Raw genomic sequence first — 23,599 nt, 5'->3', positions numbered from 1 at the left:
TATTGGCTATGCCAATGCTTGTTTTTTTCTGCCTCTCCCTCTGCCCCAGCCTCTGCCTAAAAAAGGTTGTGGTTGGAAGGGGGCAAATGGTGGTTGTTGTCCTGGTTGGAACTGGGGCTATTTCCACATTGGTGGTCCCTGGTAGGGAGGCATTGCGTAGCAATACATTATATTCATTGATGCTCTTTGGTATTGTTGGTGGCCTCCACGGCTATCGGTACACGAATTGCTGCTGGAGAAGTTAGTTCTTCGTTGGGAATTGTGACTATCATCCGAGGAATACCCTTCCCCTTTGGGACAAAAGTCGTCTTTGAGGTATGGGTAGACCTTCTCCTTGCTGAATCTGGAGATATCCTTTTGTAGTTTGGCCACTTTCTGTCTCATCAGGTAGTCCTTGTTGTCCGTTATTTCGTTGTTAATTTCTGCAATTTTGGCTTTAAATGCCGCGGTGGTGATGCTGGCATTGAGAGCCCCTTCTGCTACTGTGATTTTCATGATCAAGTCATCTGCTAACCGTTTGACAGTCTTGATAACACTAGGAGGTCCCTGGTGCATTTCCAGGCAACCAGGGACCAATCTTTGAATTGCTTGTCCTCAAGGAAGATTCTTGGTGTATTTGCGACAATTAGACCGTTGGGGGCAATATTGGCTCGCAAGTTTTCGGTCATTATCGCGCCATGAATTATTTTCATTCACAGGCAGCGTTGATCAATTTGTAACTAGCCATTGAATGGCACTTGACTCTAAAATTGTACGCGTGGTTGGTGCATTTGCCTTTGATCACCCTGTTCTGCTAATTTGTCTGCAGTTGGCCTCTTTGATCAAATTGATAAAGCTGAGACTAACATGTACGACCTGACAGATCCATACTGTTTGCTATAACTATACCTTGGTTGTCTCCCCTTGTTTTTATCCCTCCCCTTAGGGCTATCCCTCCCCTTAAGTCTTTTCACCCCGGTACAATTGCACCAGGGTATCTCTACTGCTTCTGGTTATCTAGGCATGAATTCGTGAACCAGACCAGAGGTAGTGCATCACTCATTTGAATTCACAATTGGTCCTGAAGAAGTGCCACCAGACCCGCTAGGGGCTAAGCAGGCACAAAACATGTCGACCTACCACCACATAGCACATCAGCCCTATAGGACCATTATATCCCCTTGGAGCTTACCATTTTTAATTAGGCTAGTGCTCCCTGAGAATAAAATACCAGATTTAGGACTGCCCTATACCTATTTTAATACATAACACCCACTGCACTACCTAGTCCACTACCCACACACCCACACTCACCCAACGGCTTCATCCCAATAGATCTCCGCCAAAGAGCCCCCTCACTGGTGCCTGTCGGAAATTGCAGCGCCGGTCCGACGAGTACAGCCCAATGATGAAGCATGACATCCTTCGTTCGGGGTGTGTGAGGGCATACCTTAGAAAATACCTTTCTTTTCTTCCCCGCCTCTCTCCCCCCTAGGAACTGCACACCCTATGCATTTTTTTTAATGAACATTTCATTTTGAAAGCAAAGAATCGTCCATCTTGCTTTCATGCTTCTGCAAATATTTGCATCAAATTGGAGAGCGTTCTGGGAGCATTATACATTGCCCTATATTGCAAAACTTTGAAAACGTGTGTACACATTTTTACACCGGAACCACTGTCAGTAGTGCAGTCGGAGCTTACAACATTTACTAACAGCGCTCACCCTAATAATAAAGGCTTGCAATTAATGAACCATAAATTCAAGTTTGAACAGCATTAACATATTGACAAAACGATTACTTTAACTGCAGACAGTGCCCTTCCTTGATCCACAATGTGGTATTGCCAACTGGCAGCCAAAGGGCTTGTGCTGCAGGGGGTTGGGCCTACTTGTCCCAAGGTCAAAATACACATGACAACTTTTTGCCTTTGACCCCAAACAATATGTCCTGGGCGTTGGGCTATAGGAATTCCACATCCCTGCTGATTCACTAATAAAATTCCTTGCTTTATCCCAGTATGATCTAATCGTAGGGCAAGTAGCAAACATGTATATGGTCTGCAGCAGGTTCCTGACATCTAGGGCAGAGAGCAAGTATTTACATTTCCCATAGGATATTTTTCTTCTTCTCATGTGATGTAGAAACCTAAAATATTCTGAGAGTTATGTAGTCTTAATTTAGTTATGGTTTTAGCAATAAACCTCATCTGCAAAGATCTGTTCAGTAGTTATTTCAGTATTTAACCAGTCAGTCCATTCATCTGGCCAATGTTCTATTCTGTCTTGTTAGCCAGCCATAAACTCTTCAAATATAACGTTCTAATAGAGCGAGTAGGAGTGTTCATTGGCCAGGTACATATAGCAAATATGTATATGGTCTGCAGCAGGTTCTTGACATCTAGGGCAGAGAGCAAGTATTTACATTTCCCATAGGATATTTTTCTTCTTCTCATGTGATGTAGAAACCTAAAATATTCTGAGAGTTATGTAGTCTTAATTTAGTTATGGTTTTAGCAATAAACCTCATCTGCAAACATCTGTTCAGTAGTTATTTCAGTATTTAACCAGTAAGTCCATTCATCTGGCCAATGTTCTATTCTGTCTTGTTGGTTAGCCATAAACTCTTCAAATATAACGTTCTAATAGAGCGAGTAGGAGTGTTCATTGGCCAGGTACATATATTTGGAGTGTTTCTAGTTCTGGTTCGATAATGATTGAGGCAAGTTCCTATGTGAAGTATTTGAAAAATTCCACACTTGGTGCCTTGAACGTTCCATGCAAGTTCAATATTCTAAGTATAATTGAAGTAGAAATTTTAAAATGGACCTTGCTGCTACTGAATTGGAACTTGTTTTAGGGGCCTTGTTTAATAGTATTAGGAGCCTCCTTTACTAATAATAAAACCTATAATAAATAAGCTTAAATTCAACTTGTTTTTGGAAATTGTTGAGGATTTGCAAAAGCAAGTAAATTGAAGGTACAGTACAGTAGCAAAATACATAATTTGTGAGAATACCTTAGTTATGTCCTGAATAAACTGTCATTTTTTTGACTAAAGGGTCCAGTAGTTGAACAACAATTTGGGAGGAGTCCATTCCCAGATTAGTGGTAACTAAGTAGCAGAATGCTCGTCTCTGATGCTTAGGTCCCCAGGTAAACGCTGGGATTGTTGTCTAATCTAGTTAAAAACTGATTTAGGTAGACACATAGAGCTCGGACCAGATAGACTAGTGTGGAAAATATACTTGTTTTAATAAGATAAACCCGCCCTATTAACATAAGAGGGAGATGTTCTCACTTATTAAGTGGGGGATTTCTACCACCAGAGAAGAATAGGGCTTCTTGTAGAAGCATAGGTGGATATAAGCCGTGTCCCACCTAAATAGCAAACATTTCTTTGAGTTAGATGAGGTGGTGATATAGAAGAAGAACCAACCAGTACTGTTTGTGCTTTATCTTTGTTCGGGATTATAACCAAACACCTCTCCAAAAGATTTAGGAATGGGCTATATACTGAGTGGCTGAATTGGAATCGGATGTAGGGATGAGTACATTGTCCGCAAATGCCATAACTTTGATAGAATGATTCCACAGATAGCCCATAGTATATCATTGGAATGAATTAGTTGTATTAGAAATTGACCGATTCACAATGCATTCAAAGCTAGGGACAGTGGGCATCCTTGCTGAGTACCTAAAGATATTTAAAAAGGTTTCAATCCTAATCTGTTCATTGTTTCCATAATTTGTGGATTATCATACGCTGTCTATATCCATTTTATAATGGGACAAAGAAACAAAAAGTGGCCCATGTTATTGCCTATTCCACTTGATTGAAAGTCTTTACGGTATCTTAAGATATTAAACTTAATAGTGTTCTGGTTATTTTGTCTCTAAATTGCAAGCTTTAAGCTTGCACTCCTCAGCACTTCCATATTTATCCTTGTTGATTTCCCTTTATAGAAGTTTGTTCATTGTCTGTTTAACATGTGCAAAATAGGATGAGTCCCACTGATGACTAGGCTTAAACAATGCCACTTAAAGCACTGTTCCACTTATGGTCAGCATCTCCCTGGTATTGCACTACTACTTTTAAGTTATATAGACTCCGTCAGTTTTCAGGTTTTTTTTCCATAGAAGCAGTATTCCTTTGATATGAACAATAATTATCATTCAACGGAATATTTGTATTAAACTTGATGTAAATTATTCTTTAAATAAATTGCAAATGGCCTATACATTTCAAGTCGATTACATCCATTTCCCCAACCTCTAATGCATAACAAGGGTGTGTGAGTGTGTGTACCCTTTTCAGAGGACAATCTTTCTTTTTTTGTTTTGTTACACTCATGCAGGACCGTTTAAACAACCCATGCGAGCCTGACTTGGTTCTCTGCAGAAGCTACATCTCTTCGGCAGAGAACCAAGACAAGGAAATCAAATCTGACATCACTGGGTGAAGAACTAGAGCAAAATCAAGTCGCTTAAATGAATGGAAAGATTGAGAAGCCATTACTGATATCAAAATCGGCTGTCTTCTGATCTGACGCAAGGCAGGACCACTTATGCAGAAGCTACATCTCTTCGGCATAAGTAGTCCTGCCTTGCGTCAGATCAGGGTGGTTGATGTAATAAAAGCATTGGTAAAGCCAATAGGTCTGGCATTAGCCGCCGCAACTCTTATGTCATGGTTTTTGCAAATCATTGTTTTTGGATACACTGAGCCCCCTTCAATCCCAAAGATAATTGCAACAGGCAAAAGTTTTTGGGGCTAAAAAAACCCCCCACACTTTACCATAGTATTCCCTGACGTTGAAGGGAACTACTTTGTGTGGATGTGTTCCTTGTGAAAGGTTGGCGTGCTGTAGCTCGTAGTAAAGTCATCTAACAGTGCATGCTGGAGTGGGTGGAATTAAAATGTGAATGATGACCACAGTCTAATGGATGAAGTCTGGCTGAAATATAAGCAACTATGTTGTTAACACAATTTTAGTAAAATCAAAAGATCTTTGGTAACAGACCTAAAAAAGTCAGTCTGGAATTGGTTACAAGTCTCTTGTCTTTGAGAAAGAGAGCAAAATCAAGTAGAGAGAAAGAAGGCAAGAAGAGGAAAGAACGAAGAAAAGAAAAAATGAAAGAACGAAGGAAAGTAAAAAGAGGACAATTTAACACAGAACTGTTTCAAATGGACACACTCTGATCTAGTATGCTGTTAAATAGCAGTCTCAGAAGCAGAACACTCCAAAGGAATGTACAAAGGCACTGGTAGGGGATAGAATCTGGTAAAGATGAAATGTGCATCAGAAGCATCCTGCTATCTCATCCGGCTCGAAACACAGTCAACATTAAATTATTTATAAAGGCAAAAGACAGAACTGCCACTGAAGGGATTTAGCTTGTGTGTGGATGCATTTCTTGTGAGATTGCAACATGCAGTCACTCAAAGTGAAATTAACTTGTGACATAAGTAGGATGACCCACGCTTAAGTGGGTGGAAGCAAAATGAGAATGACACAACAGACCAATGGATGAAGAGAGGTGTGTTAAAGCCCTTATATGGAAGTGTAAGCATATTATACGTATTCCAGTAAATTCAAAAGGTCTTGGACAATGAGATGAAAAAGTGCATCAATGCCTCTTAAGTGACATAGGTGCTATATAAATACATGCTCGAGGTGTGTGTGCTGTAGATACACATGCTTTGCATACTCGTGCCATCTAGTGTTGGGTCTGGATGTTGGAAAGTTGTTTTTCTTCGAAGAAGTCTTTCCTAGTCACAAGGTAAGGTGACATCCTTCCGGTGATGGTGCACATGGTCATCGACTCCATTGTTAGATTGTTTTTTTCTGCTATCGGGATCGGACTTGCATTGATGCGCACCGGTTCGAAACTGTTCCAGTTCCCCTTGATGCGCAATCCTCTCTTCCCCCGACGGTATTGTTTTGTACGCATTTCCTATTTTTCTGCGTATCGTTTCAGTCAACTGAATCTACTTTTTGATCGGAAAGCTTCGTGGACGGCCTTCGGGCCTAGGCGCGTCGGATCAACTCTCTGTCGATGGAACAGACACTGTTCAAACTCTGCCCTCAGTGCCACACAAAGTATTCACGCACTGATTCACACAGGGTGTGTAACTTGTGCTTGTCTCCTGAGCACAAGGAGGAAGACTGCAACGCTTACAGTTAGTTTCCATCGAAGAAAACTCTTTGCGATCGTCGGGCTCACGTCGAGAGATGCAGCGTCAGAGCATCGAAGACATACTGACATCTTCAGTGAAGATTCCGGTCAAGAAGATGTTCAGGCGGCAGAGGAGGAAGAAGCCTTCTCCGTGCAGGACTCCGTCTCGGAGCTCGAGATAGACCTCCATGCCGAAAAACTGCCATAGTGACACGGTGACGTGAGTACGGAAGAGCCCTTGCCCCTTCAAGTCACCCCCAAAAGGCACAAGGCTTGGGCATCACCTCTGCCTTCTGGCCAAAGTGGGCACTGAGATTACATTTTCGACGCCCCGCCTCCAAGCCCGGCTCAAAAACAGCCAGTCAAGCCTTTCGGCATGGTACCGAGTCGGCAAAAGTCCTAGTCAGAATCAAAGTCCTCCGGTTCCAAACAGAAATACGGCTCGGAGCTGAAATCCACCATGACGAAAGCCAAGCAGTGTTCGGTGCCAAAATCTTCCGTACCGAAAGGCTAGCCCACGCTGACACTGAAAATGTCAGCGCCGAAACCGAAAGATGTCCCTTCGAATCCGAATTTAAACATTATCCCACCGAAAATGGATCCCAAGCAAAAAAGACTATATATTAACCCTGAGACTGGACATATTCATACCAAGCTGACTCAGTAACATAAGCTTCCTGATAAGGACACTTCCTACAAGATCCCTTTAAAGAGGAAATCTGTTGCTACCAGTCCTTTTAATTTACCACCATCATCCCCTCCACCACCTCCTTTTCCACCTTCAAATCTTTTGCAAATCACACCTCAGGATTCTCCACAATCTTACCATGATGATGATGATGTGGAGGATGGGGGTACACATTTACCAGTAGATCCATAGAAGGATTATTCAATTGATCCTCTAGCAGATAATGTCCCAGACCATTACCCAGCCAGGCCATCTCCCCCAACCAACAATGTATCCCGCCACAAACTCATTGCCAGGGCAGCACAAGATCATGGGGTGGCACTACACAAAGAATCATTAGAAGAAGATTTCTTTGTTTAAGACTTTAGGATCCACACATAGCTCGTCACAAACACTTCCTCTGCTTAAGGGCATGATCAGAAAGGATGACCTTTTTAAAGACCCAGTGCGGATACGCATCTTGACTCTTGGAGTTGACAAGAAGTATTAGGCCTCCCCAACAGACCCAGTATTTATCACAGGCCAGTTGCCACTAGATTCACCGGTAATGTCTAATGCTCATGGGGTAATTCCCAAACCTCAGGAGATGCTCCTCCACCAGTGAAGGAGCCTAAGTTAATAGATGCTTCTGGCAAGTGCATAACTGCTCAAGCAGCAAATCAATGGTGCATTGCAAATACACAGGGCCTTTAAGCCAGGTACGACAGGGCACACTGGGATGAAACGGAGCAATTGCTTCAATATTTCTCAGATGAGCATAAAGCTAAAGCCCAGGATTTAGTTAATGAGGGTAAGCTAATTTCAAATTCCTTCATTCATAAGGTGTGCTCTAGATGCTGTTGATACCACGCCTAGAGAGGTCAACACCAGCATTTTGCTTAAAAGACATGCTTGGTTAAGGATCTCTGGTTTTAAGTCCAAGGTCCAACAATCTATTCTTAACGCCATTTGACAAACATATTTTTTGGTCCTGACTTAGATCAGGCATTAGAAAAGGACACTGAAGTGGGCAAGTGCCCAAGTCTCCATCAAATACAGGCTCCTTTTGTTGTTCCTTTTACCGAGGGGGGGGGGGGTTGTCCAAAACCACATCTTCAGACCAGAATACCTCAACCTATAGCGGTAATACCAAGTCCTTGCCCTCAAGAGGCGTTTTTCGAAGACGTTATAGTGGGAACAACTTTAAAGGCAAGGGCAACACACCCCGTAACTCCCCTTCCCCTAATAAGCAGTGACTTGCCCACGCTTCCCCCGGCTATACAACACCTTTTGGGGGAAAACTTCAACAATTTCTCCCCATTTGGCAATCTATAACGACAGACAAATGGGTGATTGGAATTATCCAACAGGGTTATTGCCCGAAGCTTACCAGCAATCCTCAAAGCATTCCACCTTGATCTCACAAATTGTTTCCAGAACACCTACAATTGCTCGAACAGGAAGTGCATCTCTCTTACTGAAAGGAGCTATAGAGCCGGTTCCAATGCAGTGCCAGGGCTCAGGGGTTTACTCTCTCTATTTTTTCATTTCCAAAAAGGAATGTTCCCTAAGACCTATTCTGGATCTCAAAGAGTTAAACCACTATATACTGTCGGAGCACTTTCACATGGTGACCCTTCAACAGGTACTTCCACTTTTACAAAAGTCAAATTTTATGTCTACTCCAGACTAGATGAATATTTTCATGTTCCAATTCATCCGGCTCATCGCAAATACCTCAGATTTGTGAGAGCAGGCAAGCATTGCCAGTTCAAAGTACTTCCCTTTGGAGGGACAACAGCGCCCAGAGTATTTACCAAATGTCTGGCAGTAGTCGCGGCTCATCTCAGAAGACAGCATATTCACGTCTTCCCCCTATCTACACGACTGGCTCATCAAAGCGAGCACTTACCAAAACTGTCTACAACACACTCGGATCATAGTAGAGCTACTTCATCAACTGGGCTTAATGGTCAATGCACAAAAATCTCACCTGCATCCGTCACAGATGCAGTCTTACCTAGGAGCCACTCTTGACAAGTCAAAGCTCTAGCCTCTCCCAGTGTAGCCAGAATTCACAATATTCGGGCTATGATACTACAGTTTCAGTCCAACCAAGTCTTACAAGCCAGAGTGTTCATGCACCTGCTGGGAATGATGACGTCTTGCATCGTAATTGTATTCCATACAAGACTTCACATGCGTCCCCTACAAGAATGCTTGGCACGTCAGTGAAATCAGTTGCAGGGTCAAGCAACCGATCTAGTGTTGGTAGACGGCTGTACCCATCGCTCTCTGCAGTGGTGGAACCCACAACTTATCAAAAGGACAGCCTTTCATCGACCCTATTCCACAGATCGTGCTCACAGCAGACGCATCTCTGACAGGTTGGGGTGCTCATCTCCAAGATTACACTATACAAGGCCTGTGGAGCAACAAACACAAGAGCCTCTAGAGCTTCTAACAGTTTTTCCAGTGCTCAAAGCTTTTTAAACTCACTTCATAGGTAAAACTGTCCTAGTTCGAACAGACCACATGGCTGCAATGTATTATGTGCATAAGCAGGGGGGAGACACACTCTCCAACTGTCAAGACTCGCTCAAACCATTTGGAATTGGGCGATCCATCACAAGATTTATCTTCTGGCAGAAAACCTCCCAGGAGTAAACTACCAAATTGCCAACCTCAGCAGAAGGAGACAGCAAATTCATGAGTGGGAACTTCATCCGCAGGTTCTCCTTCCATTCTTTCACAATGGGGATTCCAACAAATTGATTTATTCGCCACAGCAGAAAATGTAAAATGCCCAAGCTTCGGCTCCAGGTTCCCACACCCGATCTCATACGGCAGTGCCCTATGATGAACTGGTCAGGGATATTTGCCTACGCTTTCCCGCCTCTCCCCCTCATTCCGTGCCTGGTTCGGATGCTCAGGCAAACATCCCTCACACTAAGTCTAGTAGCTCCTTCATGGGTCTGTCAGCCATGCTACACCACCCTGTTGGAGCTGTCAATAGTTTCACATCGAAAGCTGCACCTCACCTCCAGTCTCCTCACACAAAACGATGGAGAAATGGGACATCCAAATCCCATAGAACTGAACTTAGTGATCTGGTTCCTGAAGTCCTAGAGTTTGGTTATTTAAATTTACCACCAGACTGTATGAATATTCTAAAAGAAGCAAGAAGGCCTACCACCAGAGCTTGCTATTCAGCAAAGTGGAAAAGATTTGTTGTATACTGCAGTAACAACAAAATCAATCTTTTAGATGCTTTTATACAAAACATTGGGGGATATTCTCAAGAACGTGTGATAATCATTGCAAAAGTAACTTAACGCAACACACAACATCGCAGTCTATCGTGGGAAAATTACGCCGTGTTAATTAAGTATTCACAACACGGCGGTACCATGCAATAGTCTCCAGATAACACGTCAAATGACTGCGTTAAAATCAATGCCACGCCGCACAAATTGCGAAACATAAATGCAAAAAAGTTGCGATGAGGCCAATAGCGATAAAAAAAGCAGCGAAAACCAGCGGCAGGCCTGCAAATCCCATGCGTCTGGCTGAAAAATGCACTATAAAAGCTACCAAAAAAACACACCAGAAACAATCCAAAGTGCGTAGCAACATGGATGCACCCTGCCCGAACGCAGAGGCCAACGCGAATCCCACATCCCCACAGACCACCAGCAAGGAACAACAGGCTCGGGGAAGGCCAAGGAGAAGAGGGAGAGGAAGACTGGGTGCAGTCCGCAGGAAAACCAGCTCAGCGTCACGGAGGTGACAGAACACCACCATCAACTGACCCACAATTAGACTACTGTGAATGCAGTCGGAGTGTCGAGGAGGCCAAGAGGCGCTGGCATGATGTGAAAACCTAAACCAGGCACAAAGCCGCTGTCAACAGGAAGGCAGCAACCGCCGCTGTCAACAGGAAGGCAGCAACGGCGACAGGAGGTGGGAGTCCTGCACCACAGGAGGAGCAGGAGGAAATGGAGGCCAAAGTCATCAGTATGGAGACGGTGCAAGGAGTCGGGAGTCCGGACACGGCTCGGGAGGACCTGACACAACAACAACAGTGTGAGTAACGACCAGGGACTGGGGGGGACGGATGGAGATGGGCACAATGTCACACATGCACAACGATGTGTAGCACACTGCACACCCACAATTACCCAGGATCATGTCCCTGATCCCTGTTGTACACTGCAGCACACACACATAGCAATCACAGCACATCCACATTGATGACACTGTGGCACAATGCGCAAACCCGACACTGCAGAACAGAGGACCCAACTGGCTCCGCATACGCACTGAAACTGGCAAACTACATCTGACAGAGCTGGAAACTGTGAAATGGAAATGTACGCGTACAACCTCACACCTGTCATGTAGTCCAAATGTCCACTGTCCCGCATCTAAAGCCAGCACCGCCCAAACAGTCACAATGTACATTGTCATACAGTCTGCATGTAAACAAGAACAATGCGCCAACATACATGTCAACACAATGTCAACATGCATCTACCCTTCACATTGCAGGGACACACAACACCTCCAGCAGAGAAGACCACTCATCAGTGATACCGGTGCGGACCACCACACCTTTGACACCGACGCCCTACAACAGCCCATGGACATCCTACGCAACCCACCACCAGGACCAGGGCAGCCAAGCTACATAGAGGAGAACACAGCCCCTGCAACAGACCACACAGCTGTAAGCACCCGCAAGCACGGCTGGCTCCCAACACCTCACCGACCCACACCTGGCACCCCAATGCCAGGTGTCAGGACGCCAAAAGGAGGTGGCCAAACAGGTGCGTGTGGGGTCCGAACACATGGAAGGCGAACTAGATCACATACGTGGGTGTCTGATACCCTTCAGAGACCACCTAAACCCCACAAAGGAGACTCACACGGCCACAGAGACACATGCAAATGCACATTCCCGGTACAGAACCACGCCCAGGGGCACGCAAATACCAGTCACACACCCACGTTGGTTCTGCATACGACGGCCCAGTGCACTCCTCTTACGAGTGGGTGACGACAAACCTACATGTACAAGGTTGAACCCGCTTCCTGCGGTGACATGTCTGCATCCGCTGTACACAGCACAATGTAATCTCATAGGGCCCTGGGCCCTCATGCATACAACAAGACCACAGGGACACACGCAGATAGTGTTTGAAACTGACTACGGGCACATGCACCCGGCCCCTTTATTGGCAGGGCCACATGCACAGTGACGCCTGTGCTGGATGTGTGTGTGGTGAGTGTAAGGCAGCCCTCATGGAGTGGTTTGTGCTGGCAACAACTTGAACAGTGAACACCATTGAAACGTAAACAGAAAACACCAGCAAAACCGAGTCAATTGCTGAGCAACATGGAGGTAGCCGGAGCAAGTACAGAGGTCACCCAATCTGCAAACAGAAGTGTCCGTGAGTTGCAGTGCACTGAGGTTGGGGCACTAGAGCTGAGTGTGCTCATGTGAAGGAAATGTCTAGGATTGTGTCCCTTCAAGATATTCCTGATGCAGATGCAGTGGGGTGTGTTAGACCTGCATCATCTTCCTCATCATCGTCCCAGGTCTCCCAAACTGCTTAAGGTGACATTGCTGCGTAACCTCTCCACAGCACAAAACTCAATCAGTAACGGTCCATGGGTTGCGGTGCACTGAGTCAGTGGCACCTGGAGTGCTGATCAGGGTATCAGGCTGATGATGTCATCCACGACAGGTGTGAGCAACTCCGTTAGTCTGCCAGTACCACTGTTTCAACTCTGGAAGATGGTAGTTGGAGTTGGTCCTGGCGATGGTGGCGTGTGCCTCCTGCGGTGATGTGACGTCCGGGCCGGTCAGGACTCGATTTGATGTGTGATCCCTGGTGGGCCGCAGTTGAGGCCGGAGGCAGCGGACAGCGTAGGGCCACATACACATGGTGTCGATGACCCCAAGGCCATTGTCTCAGAGGCCATCCAGTATCTCAGAAGAAAGGGTCCCTGACTTGACCTGCACAGAGTTAGTGGCCCCGGACACACAGCGGCTGGCACAGGCACCCCACCACGGGACGGTGCCTTGCGGTGCACTGAGGCAGGGCCACGCGGACTGAGCGGGTCCTCATCCATGTCCGAGGTGAATGTGGCGGAGGGTTGCGGGGGACAGTGGAAGGTGTCCCCCAGGGCATGATGCAGAGGGCATAAGCCGTCCAGAAGCAGCAAATGTAGGAGTGGAGTGCTACAGCCTCGTTTCCACCAACATTTCGGTATCGGCTACATGAGGATGAAGACAACCCCCCTGTCCATTGACTCAGAGGCCACTTAAGTTCAACCAGAGAGTGTCCATGAATGTCGGGGAACAGACTTAGTGGCACCGGGGCTGAGAGGGGATGCAGTCTGCGATGATGCCGGTACAATGATATGAACTCCGCCATTGCTAAATCAAGACTCAGTCCCAAATGTGTGACCTACTTGACCGCAGAGTAGGCCGGAGGCAGCGGTCAGCAGTGGCCCCCAGCCACGTGTTGTTGGCTCGCGATGCACAGAGTTAGTGACACCAGGGCAGTTGTTGGTAGTGTTCAATCACCTCCGTAACGATGATCCTTTTTCCCACCTAACTGCAACGCGTCATCCTCTTTGGAAACCTATTGTCCAGGCCTCCCCTGCCAGAGTTTCGTCCAGCAGCAGGAGGGCAGACTCGTGTCTGTGGCTGGCAGCATACATTTTGTGATGCCAGGGTCTGTGAAGCTGGTACCGGGTGTACCGGTGAAGTCATGGTTCTCCCTCTAGTAGGGTGGAATCATACCTCCCACACCTGTTACTGGTGTGGATGTATGATTCCAAGGTGTTTGACACCAAACACAGCATGTTTCCATGCAGCCATTCCAAAGTTAGCATTTACCGCAAGATTATAATGCACTTAAGAGTATATGGTTTGGCTGCATCACAAACAATCGCGGAATAAAGGTTCCGAAAGCTGCAGAGGGGCTCTGCTCATGCATGGGCACCCTCTCACATAAAACCCAGCACCCTGCCTTCAGGATTGATAAGGCCTGCCATAGGGGTGACTGATAGGTTTATATGTGCAGTGATATGGATAGATATAGGGAACTTATATCTGAGTAAGGTATGCATACACCACCTTATAAAGGCTGCTGTAGCCGACCTGTTGTGTCATTTTAAATGGTCTCCCAGGGGTGGCACAATACATGCTGCAGCCCCTGAGAGGCCTCTGGGGTACCTATGCCCTAGGTACATAGTATACCATATGCTAGGGACTTATAAGGGTACCCCAGAATCCAATCTGTGGTGTACCTAAAGTACATGTAATCAATTTAGAGAGGAAGCAGCTAGGCTGGGGCCCTGGATAGGAGGGTCCCAGCCAGACTAAAGTCGAAAAACAGTGAAACATCAGCAAAAAGTGGGGGTAACCATAAGAAGCAGATTCTACTCTCCTACACAACCCCACCCCCCCAAACGTAAGGACATTAAACTAACCTTGACCAGTTGAGTCTTCATGTTCTAAGTGGAAATATCTGGAGAGTCCATCTGCATTGGCATGGTTACTCCCAGGTCTATGTTCCACTGTAAAGTCCATCCCCTGTAGGGAAATGGACCACCTGAGTAGTTTGGGGTTTTCACCCTTCATCTGTTTTAGTCATAAGAGGGGCTTATGGTCTGTCTGAACAATGAAGTGAGTGCCAAACAAGTATGGCCTCAACTTCTTCGGAGCCCAAACCGCAGCAAAGGCCTCCCTCTCAATAGCTGGCCAACGTTTCTCTCTGGAGGTCAGCCTTCTGCTATTAAAAGCTACTGGCTGATCCTGACCATCATCATTCAATTGTGATAACACAGCCCCTACCCCCAACTCAGATGCATCTGTTTGAACAATCAATTATTTGGAGTAGTTAGGACTTTGCAGAATGGGAGCAGTGCACATGACCTGCTTCAGGTCATCAAATGCCTTTTGACAGCTGACTGTCCACTGAACTTTCTTTGACATTTTCTTAGAAGTTAAGTCATTCAAAGGAGTCACTATAGATCCATAACCTTTGACAAATCTTCTATAGTACCCAGTCAGGCCCAAGAAAGCTCTGACCTGAGTCTGGATGGTTGGAGCAACCCAGTCCATTATGGTCTGGATTTTGCTCTGCAATGGACGAACCTGGCCTCCACCCAAAAGGTGGCCCAGGTACACAACCTGACTCTGCCCTATTTGGCACTTAGTGGCCTTGATAGTTAGGCCTGCTTTTTGCAGGGCCTCCAAAACATTTCTTAGGTGGACCAGGTGATCCTCCCTGGTGGAGCTAAATACAGCAATATCATCTAGATATGCCTCACTATAGGCAGGGCCACGCGGACTGAGCGGGTCCTCATCCATGTCCGAGGTGAATGTGGCGGAGGGTTGCGGGGGACAGTGGAAGGTGTCCCCCAGGGCATGATGCAGAGGGCATAAGCCGTCCAGAAGCAGCAAATGTAGGAGTGGAGTGCTACAGCCTCGTTTCCACCAACATTTCGGTATCGGCTACATGAGGATGAAGACAACCCCCCTGTCCATTGACTCAGAGGCCACTTAAGTTCAACCAGAGAGTGTCCATGAATGTCGGGGAACAGACTTAGTGGCACCGGGGCTGAGAGGGGATGCAGTCTGCGATGATGCCGGTACAATGATATGAACTCCGCCATTGCTAAATCAAGACTCAGTCCCAAATGTGTGACCTACTTGACCGCAGAGTAGGCCGGAGGCAGCGGTCAGCAGTGGCCCCCAGCCACGTGTTGTTGGCTCGCGATGCACAGAGTTAGTGACACCAGGGCAGTTGTTGGTAGTGTTCAATCACCTCCGTAACGATGATCCTTTTTCCCACCTAACTGCAACGCGTCATCCTCTTTGGAAACCTATTGTCCAGGCCTCCCCTGCCGGAGTTTCGTCCAGCAGCAGGAGGGCAGACTCGTGTCTGTGGCTGGCAGCATACATTTTGTGATGCCAGGGTCTGTGAAGCTGGTACCGGGTGTACCGGTGAAGTCATGGTTCTCCCTCTAGTAGGGTGGAATCATACCTCCCACACCTGTTACTGGTGTGGATGTATGATTCCAAGGTGTTTGACACCAAACACAGCATGTTTCCATGCAGCCATTCCAAAGTTAGCATTTACCGCAAGATTATAATGCACTTAAGAGCATATGGTTTGGCTGCATCACAAACAATCGCGGAATAAAGGTTCCGAAGGCTGCAGAGGGGCTCTGCTCATGCATGGGCACCCTCTCACATAAAACCCAGCACCCTGCCTTCAGGATTGATAAGGCCTGCCATAGGGGTGACTGATAGGTTTATATGTGCAGTGATATGGATAGATATAGGGAACTTATATCTGAGTAAGGTGTGCATACACCACCTTATAAAGGCTGCTGTAGCCGACCTGTTGTGTCATTTTAAATGGTCTCCCAGGGGTGGCACAATACATGCTGCAGCCCCTGAGAGGCCTCTGGGGTACCTATGCCCTAGGTACATAGTATACCATATACTAGGGACTTATAAGGGTACCCCAGAATCCAATCTGTGGTGTACCTAAAGTACATGTAATCAATTTAGAGAGGAAGCAGCTAGGCTGGGGCCCTGGATAGGAGGGTCCCAGCCAGACTAAAGTCGAAAAACAGTGAAACATCAGCAAAAAGTGGGGGTAACCATAAGAAGCAGATTCTACTCTCCTACACAACCCCACCCCCCCCAAACGTAAGGACATTAAACTAACCTTGACCAGTTGAGTCTTCATGTTCTAAGTGGAAATATCTGGAGAGTCCATCTGCATTGGCATGGTTACTCCCAGGTCTATGTTCCACTGTAAAGTCCATCCCCTGTAGGGAAATGGACCACCTGAGTAGTTTGGGGTTTTCACCCTTCATCTGTTTTAGTCATAAGAGGGGCTTATGGTCTGTCTGAACAATGAAGTGAGTGCCAAACAAGTATGGCCTCAACTTCTTCCGAGCCCAAACCGCAACAAAGGCCTCCCTCTCAATAGCTGGCCAACGTTTCTCTCTGGAGGTCAGCCTTCTGCTATTAAAAGCTACTGGCTGATCCTGACCATCATCATTCAATTGTGATAACACAGCCCCTACCCCCAACTCAGATGCATCTGTTTGAACAATCAATTATTTGGAGTAGTTAGGACTTTGCAGAATGGGAGCAGTGCACATGACCTGCTTCAGGTCATCAAATGCCTTTTGACAGCTGACTGTCCACTGAACTTTCTTTGACATTTTCTTAGAAGTTAAGTCATTCAAAGGAGTCACTATGGATCCATAACCTTTGACAAATCTTCTATAGTACCCAGTCAGGCCCAAGAAAGCTCTGACCTGAGTCTGGATGGTTGGAGCAACCCAGTCCATTATGGTCTGGATTTTGCTCTGCAATGGACGAACCTGGCCTCCACCCAAAAGGTGGCCCAGGTACACAACCTGACTCTGCCCTATCTGGCACTTAGTGGCCTTGATAGTTAGGCCTGCTTTTTGCGGGGCCTCCAAAACATTTCTTAGGTGGACCAGGTGATCCTCCCTGGTGGAGCTAAATACAGCAATATCATCTAGATATGCCTCACTATAGGCAGGGCCACGCGGACTGAGCGGGTCCTCATCCATGTCCGAGGTGAATGTGGCGGAGGGTTGCGGGGGACAGTGGAAGGTGTCCCCCAGGGCATGATGCAGAGGGCATAAGCCGTCCAGAAGCAGCAAATGTAGGAGTGGAGTGCTACAGCCTCGTTTCCACCAACATTTCGGTATCGGCTACATGAGGATGAAGACAACCCCCCTGTCCATTGACTCAGAGGCCACTTAAGTTCAACCAGAGAGTGTCCATGAATGTCGGGGAACAGACTTAGTGGCACCGGGGCTGAGAGGGGATGCAGTCTGCGATGATGCCGGTACAATGATATGAACTCAGCCATTGCTAAATCAAGACTCAGTCCCAAATGTGTGACCTACTTGACCGCAGAGTAGGCCGGAGGCAGCGGTCAGCAGTGGCCCCCAGCCACTTGTTGTTGGCTCGCGATGCACAGAGTTAGTGACACCAGGGCAGTTGTTGGTAGTGTTCAATCACCTCCGTAACGATGATCCTTTTTCCCACCTAACTGCAACGCGTCATCCTCTTTGGAAACCTATTGTCCAGGCCTCCCCTGCCGGAGTTTCGTCCAGCAGCAGGAGGGCAGACTCGTGTCTGTGGCTGGCAGCATACATTTTGTGATGCCAGGGTCTGTGAAGCTGGTACCGGGTGTACCGGTGAAGTCATGGTTCTCCCTCTAGTAGGGTGGAATCATACCTCCCACACCTGTTACTGGTGTGGATGTATGATTCCAAGGTGTTTGACACCAAACACAGCATGTTTCCATGCAGCCATTCCAAAGTTAGCATTTACCGCAAGATTATAATGCACTTAAGAGTATATGGTTTGGCTGCATCACAAACAATCGCGGAATAAAGGTTCCAAAGGCTGCAGAGGGGCTCTGCTCATGCATGGGCACCCTCTCACATAAAACCCAGCACCCTGCCTTCAGGATTGATAAGGCCTGCCATAGGGGTGACTGATAGGTTTATATGTGCAGTGATATGGATAGATATAGGGAACTTAAATCTGAGTAAGGTGTGCATACACCACCTTATAAAGGCTGCTGTAGCCGACCTGTTGTGTCATTTTAAATGGTCTCCCAGGGGTGGCACAATACATGCTGCAGCCCCTGAGAGGCCTCTGGGGTACCTATGCCCTAGGTACATAGTATACCATATACTAGGGACTTATAAGGGTACCCCAGAATCCAATCTGTGGTGTACCTAAAGTACATGTAATCAATTTAGAGAGGAAGCAGCTAGGCTGGGGCCCTGGATAGGAGGGTCCCAGCCAGACTAAAGTCGAAAAACAGTGAAACATCAGCAAAAAGTGGGGGTAACCATAAGAAGCAGATTCTACTCTCCTACACAACCCCACCCCCCCAAACGTAAGGACATTAAACTAACCTTGACCAGTTGAGTCTTCATGTTCTAAGTGGAAATATCTGGAGAGTCCATCTGCATTGGCATGGTTACTCCTAGGTCTATGTTCCACTGTAAAGTCCATCCCCTGTAGGGAAATGGACCACCTGAGTAGTTTGGGGTTTTCACCCTTCATCTGTTTTAGTCATAAGAGGGGCTTATGGTCTGTCTGAACAATGAAGTGAGTGCCAAACAAGTATGGCCTCAACTTCTTCAGAGCCCAAACCGCAGCAAAGGCCTCCCTCTCAATAGCTGGCCAACGTTTCTCTCTGGAGGTCAGCCTTCTGCTATTAAAAGCTACTGGCTGATCCTGACCATCATCATTCAATTGTGATAACACAGCCCCTACCCCCAACTCAGAGGCATCTGTTTGAACAATCAATTATTTGGAGTAGTTAGGACTTTGCAGAATGGGAGCAGTGCACATGACCTGCTTCAGGTCATCAAATGCCTTTTGACAGCTGACTGTCCACTGAACTTTCTTTGACATTTTCTTAGAAGTTAAGTCATTCAAAGGAGTCACTATGGATCCATAACCTTTGACAAATCTTCTATAGTACCCAGTCAGGCCCAAGAAAGCTCTGACCTGAGTCTGGATGGTTGGAGCAACCCAGTCCATTATGGTCTGGATTTTGCTCTGCAATGGACGAACCTGGCCTCCACCCAAAAGGTGGCCCAGGTACACAACCTGACTCTGCCCTATCTGGCACTTAGTGGCCTTGATAGTTAGGCCTGCTTTTTGCGGGGCCTCCAAAACATTTCTTAGGTGGACCAGGTGATCCTCCCTGGTGGAGCTAAATACAGCAATATCATCTAGATATGCCTCACTATAGGCTTCCAGGCCTGTAAGGACTTTATTCACCAACCTTTTAAAAGTGGCAGGTGCATTTTTCAAACCAAAGGGCATCACCACAAATTGGTAATGCCCACTAGGAGTAGAAAATGCTGTCTTTGACTTTGCATCATCAGCTAGTCTGATCTGCCAGTAGCCAGCTGTAAAGTCAAATGTGCTAAGAAACTTGGCTGAGGAAACGTGTCTATAAGCTCATCTGCCCTAGGGATTGGATGGGCATCAGTCCTAGTGACTGCATTGAGATCCCTGTAGTGTACACAAAACCTCATCTCTCTCTTCCCATCTTTGGTGTGAGGTTTAGGCACTAGGACTACTGGACTAGCCCGAGGGCTATCTGAGGGTTCAATAACTCCCAATTCCAACATCTTCTGGACTTCAGTCCTGATACAGTCCCTGACATGGTGAGGTTGCCTGTTTAACAGGCAGACTGTCCCCAGTGTACACTTCATGAGTGCACCAGGTAGTCTGACTTGGAGTCAGTGAAAACAGTCTAAACTGGCTGAGAACTTTTCTACAGTCAGTTTGTTGCTGGACAGTGAGGCTGCCTGCCAAGGTTACACCATCTACTGATCCATCTTCAGGGTTCTGAGAGAGCGGGTCACTCTCTTCCTCCTGTCCCTCATCAGTAGCCATGAGCAAGCCCATGTCAGCCCTGTCAACATATGGTTTGAGCCTGTTGACATGGAGCACCCTGTGGGGGCTCCTGGGAGTTCCAAGGTCCACCAAGTAGGTAACCTCTCCCTTTTGCTCAATTATGGTATGGGGGCCACTCCGCTTATCTTGGGGGGCTGCTGGGGCCACAGGCTCCAACACCCATACTTTCTGCCCTGGCTGGTAAACAGTCAGCACAGCCTTTTGGTCATGCCAGGCCTTTTGTAATTCCTGGCTTGCCTCAAGGTTTCTACTTGCCTTCTTCATGTATTCAGCCATTCTGGAGCGGAGACCAAGTACATAGTCCACAATATCCTGTTTAGGGGGTTTGAGAGGTAACACCCATCCCTCCATCACCAGACACAATGGACCCCTCGCTGGATGTCCAAACAGAAGAAGGCAGGGCAAAAGGATGTCCCATCTGCGCCTAAGCTTTTCTGGGAGACCTTTGATCATGCCCTTGATGGTTTTGTTGAACCTTTCAACTAACCCAGTGGTTCCCAAACATTTTTGACCTGGGGCTCCCTTGACCTAATTGGCAGTTGGCCGTGGCTCCCCACCATTTTTTTCTGGGTTCGGGATGTAAGCCCAACCTCGGGAGTACTTCCTGTTGTCTTCCTTAAATTAATTGGAATGCAATGAAGGTATTATAATCATGTTTGTAACAAAATACGAAGATAACAGCTGTTTAATAAAAATGTGTTAAGTGTGAAGCGATACAAGATTAATAGCCAAATATGTTTCCATGCAACTTTTTTTAACCACACAACAATAGTTCAAAAATTTCTATATAATAAAATATCTTTTCAATGAACAGGTAAAACAACAGTGTCCGAAATTTACCTTACAAATCCTAGTGAGATGGATGTGCTTGTTTTTCCTTACATAACTCCTGAAATCTTGGAGTTATTTTTGAGATCGCAACACGCATTTCTTTTTCAAGGTACATTTTTGCCCTATATTTAGACTTTATCACTGCAACTGCTGGTAAACCAGCTTCACAAAGGTACGAAGTAGCAAAAGGGATCAAAACATGCAGGACTCTCTTGCTTATCATTGGATATTCATCTCCAGCTTGACACCAGAACTCAAGCAGTGACTGAGACTGTAACCTTACTTTCAATGTTGAGTCACTTGAAACATCAATAAGCTGTTCTGCTTCCTCATTGCTGAAATGCTGAGGTATCTCAGCATTGAAGGGGTCTCTCACCCATTTTATTGGCTCCACTTCATCCTCTGGAAAATATTTATCAAGGTAAAAACGCAGTTGAGACAAATACAGAACAAAAACGGTCCTCAGTTCCTCCTTTAATGCCATCTCATTCTCCTGCAGAAACTGGTCCAATGAAGGAAAACATGTATAGTCACCTTTGCTTACACTACTTTTCCAAAGGATCACTTTCTTCTTAAAGCCTGAAACTTTGTCTGACAGTTGCAAGATGTTAGTATTATTGCCTTGCAAGGACTTGTTCAGTGCATTCAGTTTTTCAAATAGATCAGAAAGAAAAGCCATTTGTATTAGAAAGTCTGTATCAATAAACTTGTCAGCAAAACAATGTTCATCATCATGTAGATATAAGTATATTTCATTCCTCAGTTCATACACCCTAAGCAGGGAGTTACCTAGAGACAGTCACCGATAACGGCTGTAGAACAAGAGACATGAGTGTTCCGCACCCATGTCCTCACACAGTTTAGCAAAAAATCTTGCTTTCAATGGTCTTGTTTTAATATAATTTACCACTCTGATGACAATTTTCGGAATACCATGCAGTTCTTCACTGAGGTTTCCTGCTGCCAGTGCTTCTCTGTGAATTATGCAGTGTGTCCAAACAGCATTAGGAGCTTTAGATCGTATGCAAGCTTGAAGTCCTTGGTAGCATCCTGCCATTGAACGGCCCCCATCTGTACAAACTCCAACACATCTCTCCCAGTCAATTTGATTCTGTTGCATAAAATCATCCACAACCGCATACAAGTCTTGACCTGTAGTTCCACCTTTGATTTCTTTACAGAACAACAAATCCTCAATAATTTGTTTTTCGTATAGAAACCTGACATAGCAAATAAGATGGGTGTCTTTGTGGTTGTCTGTTACCTCATCCAACTGGAGTACAAAGTCTTTGCCTCTTAGATTACAGATGAGCTGATCGTTAATATCTTCAGCCATATCATTTATCCTCCGGCTGATAGTATTATTAGAAAGAGGCACTTTCAGCAGCTGTTTACCCGCATCATCGCCGAGCATGATTGTTACCATCTCAATAGCAGCAGGCAAAATCAGCTCTTCTGCAATTGTGTGTTTTTTTTTACTCTGTGCAACTAGATAGGCCAGTTTATATGAAGACAGGAGGGTGTTACTATTCATTTTGGTTTGTTTTGAGAAAGTGGACTTTTGTAGTTTGGCTTCTGCAACTTTTCTTACAAAAAATTCCCTTGGCTTTCCGACCACATTTGGGTGAAGACTTTCAAGATGTCGCTTAAGTTTACTTGGAAGCATGGATTCCAGAGCCAAAACTTTTAAACAGATTGCACATTGAGGACGGTCCTCGTTATTAACCTGAACACATGTAAAACCATAATCCTAAATACCTGTCATCGTACTTTCTGTACTTGGCCTTTCGTTTCCCGTCCTCTTTTTTGTCAGAAGAACCTGCAACTTCACTTTGCTCAGACGAACTTGAACTTGGCATTAGAAATCTCTTCATTGTCAATCAGAAAGATGGGAATCAGTTCCTCTCGTCTTAATTATTCAGATTGAGAAGAATTTACAAAATATATAAAGAAAGGTCTTTCTATCTGTAAAGTTCCTGGTCGTCTTTTCTTTTCCTTTGCTGAAGTATTTCCAGGTTTCTTGCGGGTCTCATCCACAGTCTCCACGGAATAATTCGCCTGAAGTACAGAACATCCAAGTAAGACAAGTATAAGTAGAACTAAAGTTATTCTCTGCCTAATGATGGATCTATTATTTCTGTCATTTTGCAATAGTAGCCCATGATGATGCTGACCATTTGGACTTATTATTCTTATTGGTACCCCGCACAGACAGAAAGAGCATTCATTTTTTTTTAACAAAATCTAAGGTCAAATAAAATGGCAAATGGAAAGTTTGCTGCAATTTAGTGCAGCGGTTGCAACCAACAATAGAAAACATGAGCAACTCTGACTTAGTTCATATAAGCAAGGTTTTAACCCGCATGAAATCAAATAGAAACACATTTGGCCGAAACTAAATAAAATGCTG

The 23,599-nt window shown here is 45.8% G+C and overlaps 1 protein-coding gene across 1 annotated transcript; it reads right to left on the bottom strand.

Moving 5' to 3' along the window:
• Positions 1 to 21,988: 21,988 nt before the first annotated feature.
• Positions 21,989 to 22,855, bottom strand: LOC146871698 (zinc finger BED domain-containing protein 5-like). Its single transcript, XM_085647678.1, has one exon. The coding sequence runs from the start codon at positions 22,853 to 22,855 to the stop codon at positions 21,989 to 21,991; it is 867 nt and encodes a 288-aa protein (XP_085503804.1).
• Between the last annotated feature and the right edge of the window lie 744 nt (positions 22,856 to 23,599).

The sequence above is a fragment of the Triturus cristatus genome, chromosome 1_1 (assembly GCF_964204655.1).
Source record: "Triturus cristatus chromosome 1_1, aTriCri1.1, whole genome shotgun sequence".
Lineage (NCBI taxonomy): Eukaryota > Metazoa > Chordata > Amphibia > Caudata > Salamandridae > Triturus > Triturus cristatus.
Note: the sequence above shows the minus strand (reverse complement) of the source record. Positions and strands in the feature narration are given on the sequence as shown.

Coding starts and splice junctions, on each gene's coding strand:
- LOC146871698 (XM_085647678.1), bottom strand. CDS start 22,855: ATGCTTCCAAGTAAACTTAAGCGACATCTTGAAAGTCTTCACCCAAAT.